This window comes from Clupea harengus, chromosome 20 (assembly GCF_900700415.2).
Source record: "Clupea harengus chromosome 20, Ch_v2.0.2, whole genome shotgun sequence".
NCBI lineage: Eukaryota > Metazoa > Chordata > Actinopteri > Clupeiformes > Clupeidae > Clupea > Clupea harengus.
In genome coordinates this window covers 1452360-1462525 of record NC_045171.1, presented here as the reverse complement: position 1 = coordinate 1462525, position 10166 = coordinate 1452360, and the positions used below count along the sequence as shown (strand labels likewise).

Sequence of the window (10166 nt, the reverse complement as noted above, 5' to 3'; positions counted from 1 at the left end):
CGCCGCCGCCACGCCCCCTCCCCCCCCCGCACACATATTCTGCCTATAATACTTGTCAGTGTAATTTCTACGCTGAATATGGGTCTACATCAGTATTTTGGGCAATGTGACTTGGCTATTCAGACATAAATATGTCGACGGGCCCAGGTATATTTATAAAAATAAAAAAAGTAAATGGTGAACTGATCAACATAGGCTCATGTCGCGGACCCCCTGCAATGCTGTCGCGGACCACCAGGGGGCCACGGACCCCTGGTTGAAAACCCCTGATCTAGTTAGTTATTTTTGACATATATTGGGGGTTACTACATGTATAACACAAATAAGTCATTCAAATTTTAAGATGGTTGTTATTTTTCAAAACAGCAGCCGTGACTGGTTTAAAGTTAGTAATTGCAACAAAGTTGTATAAATACTGTATATGATATAGAGCAGTGGTTCCCAAACTTTTTACAGTCCCGTACCCCTTCAGACTTTCAATCTCCAGCTACGTACCCCACCACCAGCGGCCATCTTGAAAAATGGCTGCTATGGCCGCCATGTTGAAATTTCACGCTTTTATCACAAAATGCACAATTGTTCAGGTTATCTGCCACACTATTAGCACATTGTGCGATTTGGGGAAATTTCGCTAAAGCGCTGATCAGTGAAAACGGTAGCCCAAAAATATGAAAAGCTGCTTTTGTGCAAGGGTTATCATATATTAATATGATAAATATACCAACACCAAGCTCCGCACCATGGGCGACCGGGCCTTTTGCTCGGCAGCACCGCGCCTGTGGAATAGCCTCCCTGACCACTTAAGGGCAACACAGACACTGGACTGTTTTAAGACTGGCCTAAAAACCTTTTTATTCAGAAAGGCGTTTCTTACCTTTTAAAACGTATTATTAGGAGTTTATTATAGGTTGTTTTTTAACTATGTTCTTAACTATGTTATTAACTATGTTTTTAAATTATGTTTTTAACTATGTTCTTAACCATGTTCTTAACCATGTTTTTAACTATGTTTTTAACTATGTTTGTAAATTATGTTTTTAAACTAAATTTTTAAACTTTGTTTTTTTTAACTATGTTCTTAACTATGGTTGTAACTATGTTTTTTTTTAAACGATGTTCTTAATTATGCTTTTAACTATGTTTTATTATAGGCTGTTTTAACTATGTTTTAACTATGTTTTTTTAACCATGTTTTTACTGTAGCACTCTGACATTCAGACGAATATAGAGTGCGCTATAAATTAAATTAATTATTATTATTATTATTATTATTATTATTATTATTAATAGACTTATATCAGTCCTACTTAGTAAAGGTAAAGTTTTGCCCCCTCAGATGGTATCAATATGTGGTCTGGCCCATGGACTATATAGTGTGGCTTTACTGGGAGCAAGACTTAGAACCACGTGTGCAACTGTAACTCTGATGAAAGGCCTCTTGACCACAATGTTTTGGTCTGAATAAAAAGAACTGTTCCCAATCTACCATTCTAATCTCTGTCAGTATTTTGCTTTTCCTAACAAATTGGTGAATTGTCGAGGTTGCAGCAGAACAAACCACCTGTTACACCATTACCCTATGAGATATATCAACTATGAGGCAGGTGGACGTCTGGGTCTTCGCAGTCCATGAGCAGAACATAGAGGATGTGTTTAGCTCCTCTTGGGATCATCGGAGCCATATGGCTAAGGAGGCTCCGCCGGCACACACACACACACACACACACACACACACACTCACACACACACACACACACACACACACACGCACACACGCTGCTGCAGAGAGGCTTCATTTGGTCTCTAACAGACAACAGATGTCACATTCTTGACACTTCTAGACTTTTTTCAGCCTATATTTTACACTACAACATGTGTCACCCTGAAACCCCCTCCCCAAACCAGTAAAAGTGAAAGGGGTGAAGGCCTACAGTTGAGCGGTATCTGACAAACTGACATGCAGCTAAAAGATAGTGGACTCTGTTTCCGTCAGCCAGAGACAAGGTGAGGTATCCACACAAATGTTTCTATCTCAGTGTCTGAGTGCCATCATCTCATAAACTACCAAAAACAAACGGGCAATTCCCGTGGTGTCTTATGCTCGGCTGTTTTTTTTGTTTACTTTTCAAATGATCCGTAGTAAAAAAGGTGTCTTTTATCAAGTCCTTCATCTCTGGCTTTTTCCGTCCAGTGAAAGGATCCAGTGAGTAACCGGTAAAACTGGGAACAGCTTCACTAGACCTGTGCATTATGACGACTCTCGTTGTGTCTTGTGTCTTCACGAATGGACTAGATGTGAAGCACACAATAGAAAATGGTTGCCCTGAACTGCTCATGTGCTGTAGGTTTCATATTTAAATGAACTGTTGATACTCTCTTCTCTAAACTGCCATTTCTGAGCCAATGAGCAAAGGTGGTAAATGCAGCAGTTAGTTACACACTATGACTCTGCAAGCCTGATAGCCCATTTGATGGTTCCTCTTGATTGCGATGGATACCTGTATGTTTTCAGTCTCCTGGTCTGAGCTGTAGCCACCACAGAGTCTTACTACATTGTCCTGGATGGGCCACATGCAGACACACATTTACATGAAGTCATTGAGCGGACGATTTGTATCCAAAGCGACGTACAAAGGAGAGAACAATCAGGCTACGGGCAGTAGAGAGCTACATACCGTGCTTAGACAATGGCCACACAGGCTGGACAGCTCTCATGCTTCCTCTTCCCAGCAGAGGGCAGTGGAGACACTATGTGTTCCAAGAGGGCACTATCTAGCAGATAATGGTCATTAAGTAGGGTATCATGTTATCTGTTCGATTAGATTTCACAGTGAGTCAGTGTACACTGAGTGTTACAGAGGCAGTCTACTGTTTTAAACTGAAAGATAGTGGAAGGCCAGGCAAGCCTAGTTTATTTATAACACATTTGATTCACAGACGCCAAAGCCAATAAAAGATTTCAAATATATAATTAAAAGAAAGTACAAGGTATATAAAATTAAAATGTAAAAATGTGATTTTAAAAAAGTCATTTAATTATAAGATACAAATAATTAAAAGAAAGTACAAAGTACGTAAAGCAGAATAAAAACATAGTGGAAGTATCCCTGACTTCCCTGTGTACTTTTAGAGTTAAAGTGCGGCAGAAATAGAGCGCAAGTGTTAAAGCTCAATCATAGGCACATGAAAAATATAATGTTTTAAACCTGGGCTTAAAAGTTGCTACTTTTTGGGCACATCTAAGATGGGAGTTTGTTTCAGTTACATTCAGCATAACAGCTAAATGTTGCTTCACCATGTTAGGTTTGGCCATGGATTTAAGAGCCCTACTCGTTTCTTTAAACATATCAGAGATGTATTCGGGGCCAAAACCATTCAGTGATTAATAGACTAGTCACAGCGTTTTAAACTTCATTCTGTAGCTAACTGGAAGCCAGTGTAAAACAAAAAAAACTGGAGTAATGTGCTCTGTTCACGTGGTCCTGGATACAACTCTAGCAGCAGCATTATGAATGAGCTGCAGTTGTTTAAAAGTCTTTTGGGGAAGTAGCTTAACTATTAGGCCCTGCATCTTTTGTGGAAGTAGCTTAACTATTAGGCCCTGCATCAGGCAATGGGAACCCAATCATGAAACTCGATGTGACTAGTTGTGACCAAAAATAGTGAATACATTGTGGAAGAAGTTTAATGCAAAATTTCACCAGCAACGTTGTAACACCCCCACCCCCATGGAGGTAGCCTGAGGATGGTGTCGGTTTAATGGACGTTTCCACTCTACTAGTTAATCCTGTATACAAACCTGTACACACAATTATTAAGGCAAAAAAGTCATGAGCCACCTATTCTGGCTTGTAGCTTAGCCGGTTAAAGGATGGATCAACTTTCCTTGCTGATCTATGGATTCCTTTAAGAAAAGAAAAAAAAAACAGCAACTCCACAGCAAACACTTTGTGTCATATCTAGCTGCCGTTAGGAAAATGTGTGTAAGAGAGAGAGAGAGAAACAGAGAGAGAGACGTGAGTCGTTAAGTGATAAGCCTTTTGGGGAGGGCCATACTTGAACAGAGTGGTAACTGAACTACAAAAAGTCAACACAAGCTCACTAAGAGTGCCTATTCACGTCAAAGCCCGGTCGAAAGCTGTGACGTGCTCTTCTCACCTACCGTGAAAGGAGTATTTCTTTCGTTAAATAATTTAAAGCAGAGAAAATGAATAATGAATAGGGGAATTTAAGTGGTGAAGTACTGACTTGTGAGATTCTACATCAGACATTTTAGCGCACATTTGGGTGGATCTCAGGAAGTAAATCGGAACACGTGGGGATACCGTCTAACAAAAAGTCAAAAATGAAGTAAGTATTAATATGATATCCAAATATTAACTTAACTGCTGAGTCAGATTTATTACATTGGCTCGGTGAAAATGTACACAATGATTTGCTCGTTACAGTAGCGAAACGTGGCACGAGATTTCGTCATAAATGTTAACGTTCATTCATTTCATATCTGAAAGATCATGTCGGCGAGTTTTGTGTATGCTTGTCAAAATACCTTAGGTGCGCGATGTTAATTTTTCGGCTTTAAACGGAATTATGGTATGGTATGGTTTGCCCTTATACATTGTTGGTTACATGATTATAATTGTGTTAACAAATGGTTCCAAGTTTCTACGATGGTTTTGCTAGCGTACTTTGTTAGGGTGGGGGTCGGATAGCCTATTCTATGCTACTGAAACCCTATACCATAAGAAATGACGTGAGGATGCTACTTGAGCTCCCCGTGCCATGTAGGAAATCCGTAAGTGTGAATGAAAAAAAAATACACATCTGCGCCTTTCCACTAGGTTGGTAAATAAAGTAAAATCAAAACCTTTGGTTAGCACATGAGTTTGCCACTCGAGGAGTCCCCTGTAGGTGGTTGCCTATTTAAGGTCACTTGAGTTTCGAAGAGCCTGCAGGCAGCCGATTGAAAGCCATCAAGAGATTTTTAAATACACTAGTTTTGTGCAGGTAACACATTCAATAGGTCGACACTAGAATACGCAGGGGAAAGTATGTATGGTTAGTATTTAGGTCTAATATAATAGTTAATGTGTCAACCTAACTTAGTAGGCGATAAATGATTACAATACTGCCATGACTTGCCGTAGCGTTATTTAGACGGGTAAAACTTACCTGTAACATAATAGTTAGCCTAACGTTACCATGTTACCATGGTAACCATGCCACAGTCCCCCTCTCCACAATCCTGGGATTTAAACTTCTCAGCGCTAGGTCCTAAGAGTGTCAGTTACTAAAAAAATCCCCTTGTAATCTGCCCTATTGAACATGAAGGGACCCCCTGACCCATGTCTAAGCACATTATACACACTCACATACACACAGATATTCTGGCGTGCACATACAAAGTGAGTAAGAGAAGATAAAGAAAATCACAGGATACGCATATTCACAAGAATCTGAACACAAACTCCAAGGAAAGGCTATTTTGTCGACTTCCTTGATGTGTGACCTCCCCCACAAACACAGACACACACAGCCACTGTCCCTACTAACAGCAGTCAAGTGACCACAGGAGCACCCTCCTCTCTCTTCAATGTCCCCTGTTAGCTAATTGAGTCTTCCTGTTTCTGGGTGTTTTGCTTGTAACTCAATGTTCCTAGTGAATTTGCAAGTACCTGGGCCGTCATTCTGCTACGTGTGTCTATATTTGTTTGCATGTGGGTGTGTGCTCTCGTGTTTGTGTGCGTGTGTGTGTGTGTGTGTGTGTGTGTGTGTGTGTGCTCTCGTGTTTTGGCCCGAACCTGATCACTACGTCAACAGCGGGTCACCTCAGTCTTTGAAGACTATTGTGACCCACCATCTGTCTTTCCAGAGCACGCAATCACATGCAAACATGCCCCCACACACACACACACACACACACACACACACACACACACACACACACACACTGTACACAAACACACACACACACACACACAATGTGCCCCTGACACTTGGCTGGCCACAACAGCAGACACAGCTGCCATTGAGCACCAGAGGCTTGTGGGATATTCATTAGTCAGTGCAGGCCCACAGGACTAGATTGGAGTTTGGCCAGTGTAGTGTAGCCTGTCATTCCCACACACACACACACACACACACACACACACACACACACACACACACACATACACACACACACACATACACACACACACACACACACACACACACACACACACACACACATACACACACACACACACACACACACACACACACACACACATGACACTGTCATTCCTTTTATGGGTCATTCGGAATCAACAAAGCTGTACTTTTCTCCTTGGAATTGTATTCACGTAGTGCATCTGTGTTTCATGTGAATATGCTGATATTCTTTGCTCGTATTCTTACTGCTCCAGAAGAAGTCAATACTCTGATAAACTCAAAACCTGTGCAGATGTTTGACCACTGTAGCCTACCTCATAAAAATAGAACAAAGTCACACAGCCGGGGAAGTGATCCCTAGACGTCCTGTCACTTGGTGTCCTAGTACTCAGTATGGACTTGTAAAGGAATCTAAAGCTTGAGTTCCTCTCTCTCTCTCCCTCTCTCTCCCTCTCTCTCCCTCTCTCTCTCTCTCTCTCTCTCTCTCTCTCTCTTTATCTCTCTCTCTCTCCCTCTCTCTCTCCCTCTCTCTCCCTCTCTCTCTCCCTCTCTCTCCCTCTCTCTCTCTCTCTCTCTCTCTCCCCTCCTGACAGGGCGATGGCTCCATCTCTGGCGCAGGCGTACGGGCGGCGCTGGTGGATGGCGATCACCGCGGTGCTGGAGAACCTGCTGTGCTCCGCGGTGCTGCTGGGCTGGGGCTCCCTGCTCATCATGCTCAAGCACGAGGGCTTCTATTCCCACCTCTGCACAGGTAGGTCACCGAGGTCACATCACCGAGGTCACGTCACCGATCACATCACACCGCCCGTCCCTTGCCCCTCAGTGCCCGTCCCTTGCCCTCATCGTCAGTTGCACTCCAATGGCCAAATCATACACAGGGAAGATGAAACATGCTGGTTTGGCATGAAAACCACCCACCTTCTCTCACGCCCCTACTCTCACCCCCCCACTCTATCTCAAGGTAATGAGTCAGTCGTGATGCTCACTAGCACCTCTGGGAACTGGTCGAGTTGCGTGTCCCAGGAGGAGATGCTGAACCTGGGCTTCACCATCGGCTCCTTCCTCCTGAGCGCCACCACCCTGCCTCTGGGCATCCTCATGGACAGGTTCGGGCCTCGCCCGCTACGACTCATGGGCAGGTAAGAGCAAACACCTGGAGCCGCGCTTGGAGGACACGCCCTTTTGAGTCCTACTATGAACTTTCAAGGCAGCAGGTCGAGTTTCATTCCAGGATTAAGAGTCTGAATGGGTGGGTTGGGTTGTTGGTGCGGGCACGTGGTGAGAAGAGATGTCTGTGCATGTGTGGGATAAGTTCAGAGCTTTCTTGTTTGGCGGGAAATAGGATAATTGTGGGATATTTTGTATGTTAAGATGAACATGGATTAACTCATCAGTTTGAAAGTCTCACTTTAGGAAGGGCAGACTAGGCGGGAAAACAGTAACTCAGCCATAGACATGATTCACTGATCTTAAAGTCAGCACTAAAAGCACGACACAAGACACATTCCAAGTAACCCCCGGTTAGAAGGGGGTCTCAGGGGGTCTCAGAGAATGTCAGGGAGTCTCAGGAGATCCAGACACACACACACACACACGCACACACACAGGAGTACTCAGGGGAGATAGAGTAGAGGGAATAGTTCATTCTGATTGGTTTTGGCAAACAGCCAGATAGAACACACCCCACGATGTACAGGCCTTAAAATGGCATGCAAAACGTTTATACAATGAGATCGAGCTAATCCATGGACCATCTCCTTATTGTAGCTTATTGATTACAATAATAAACCTCCAGATTTCTACATCCAGTCTCCGGTCTTCTGATTGAAAGAAAAGGTGTAGTGAGATCCCATTCTCGCCACAACATAATCATACTCTAGTCTCAGCAAGTGAGACCATTAGATTTGTTGTCATTCCAACTTACCCTTCTCTCCTTCTCTTTCAGTGCTTGCTTTGCTCTTTCCTGCGCAATGATGTCTTTGTCATCAACTGACCCCGCAGGTATGAATCAAAATGTGTTCAGATACAGATATCATTACATATGTACATATTTCTCAAATACATGTCTCACCGTATGAACTATATATTGTATCCTGTTTACGTCATACATATATGTCATCAAATCCTCACACACTGTTCTACACGAGCCCGAGTTGAGTGAGTAGCTCACGTTGTGTACATTATGTAACAGTACAAGAGCCCGTGATTTGCATACAAGTCTTCTTGGCTCTCAGGTGTAGTATTCTTGACTTGTCTAATAGCTTTGTAAGTTTCTCATGGAAGTGTAAGAGTAATCTACGCCATTTTAAACCCTTTTAAGCAATTTTAAACTATTTTAAACCCTTTTAAACCCTTTTAAACCATTTTAAACTATTTTAAACACTTTTAAACCATTTTATACCATTTTAAACCATTTCAAACCATTTTAAACTCTAGACACTTCTGTCCACGACACCATTCTTGCTTTTCCTTTTTCCCCTTTCCCCCCGTGTTTTGTAAGCCTGAGATAGCGTGCTCTTTGGGCCAGTAATGCCCACACAATTAGCCCGATTCCTGCTGTTAGCTTCCTGCTGTTAGCTGGCTAATGGCCTTCATTGCAGTCATTCCTTAAGTCACAAAACATCAACGAACATCTCGTCAGTTACATAACACCACTTCAGGTGTCCTTCCAAAGGTACAGTGTGAAAACAGTTGCAATGAAAAGGCAGAACTGCCCTGCCCTGAAGTAACCCCACCCCCCCCTCTCTCCTTCCAGTGCTCTCTGCACTCATCTTCCTGGCTCTGTCCCTCAATGGCTTTGGAGGAATATGCCTGACATTCACCTCACTGACGGTAAGCAGCACAGCGCAAAGGCCAGGAGTGTGACACTAGGTCTGGGGGGGGGGGGGGGGGGGCGTCATTCTATTTTTCCCTGACAGGTGTGTGTGGGGGTTGCACGCACCCTAGAGTGTGTGTGTGTGTGTGTGTGTTTGTGCGTGAGAACAGGTCTCCACATGACTTCTGTTGGGAATTCTGCCCCCTTCTGTGACAGCCAATCAGAAACACAGGATGCCCACACGCCTTCCCTAATCCATACCCACCCTCCTTGATGTCATGAGGGGATGACTACAACACACACATATACACACACACACACACACACACACACACACACACCATATTCCACTCTCGTGGTCTCACTGTGAGGGGAGAACATTGATAAGCAAACTCAGAGATCATGTGAGAGTGTACAGTACATGTGTGACACAAGTGTGTGTCTGCGCACGTTTGTGAGCACGTGCGCGAGAAAGATTCGGAAAGACACAGGTGAGGGGGCTCAGTCTGTCCTGCTCTTTCTCTCAGAGACTTTAGAAGAGAATACCAGGCTATATTTACCAACCCAATCACACACACTGCATTATCAGAATCACATGCCCGCACCCAGTCACACACTGTTACTCCCCCGTCACACTGCCCAGTGTGACGAACAGTGGCATAAACACAAGCCTCACACACATAGTCCTTGTCCGTCTCTGGCTCTGGCTCGGTCCATTTCTCTCCCACTCTCTGAGCCTCTGCCAAAATGGCCCCCCATCAGTCAAGCTGGTATGTGACCAGTGTGAGCAGCATTTCACAATGTTGTTGTTGTGAGCTTTGAGGTCATCGTTTGTTACCAAAGCAGAGTCGTCATGCATTCACCCACACGGACAGATACATACTCTGCCTTAAACACACACTCACACACACACACTCACACACTCTCCCTTAAACACACACTCACACACACTCACACTCTCCCTTAAACACACACTCACACACACTCACACACTCTGCCTTAAACACACACTCACCGTCATACAGATACATGCTCTGCCTTAAACACACACTCACACACTCACACACTCTCCCTTAAACACACACTCACACACACACACACTCACACACTCTGCCTTAAACACACACTCACACACTCTCCCTTAAACACACACTCACTGTCGTATGTGTTGTATATAACAACACAAAAGCGCACCCAC

At 43.7% G+C, this 10166-nt stretch overlaps 1 protein-coding gene across 1 annotated transcript in view; it reads left to right on the top strand.

Annotated features, from left to right (window-relative positions):
* The first annotated feature begins 4067 nt into the window (after positions 1-4067).
* slc43a1a (solute carrier family 43 member 1a) overlaps positions 4068-10166 on the top strand; it is a 16457-nt gene continuing 10358 nt past the window's right edge. Inside the window, exons 1-5 of the mRNA XM_031587309.2 lie at positions 4068-4350; positions 6747-6904; positions 7115-7292; positions 8099-8154; positions 8909-8985. Coding sequence (XP_031443169.1) covers positions 4346-4350; positions 6747-6904; positions 7115-7292; positions 8099-8154; positions 8909-8985 — 474 coding nt within the window. The 5' untranslated portion in view covers positions 4068-4345. The remainder of the gene's footprint in view (positions 4351-6746; positions 6905-7114; positions 7293-8098; positions 8155-8908; positions 8986-10166) is intronic.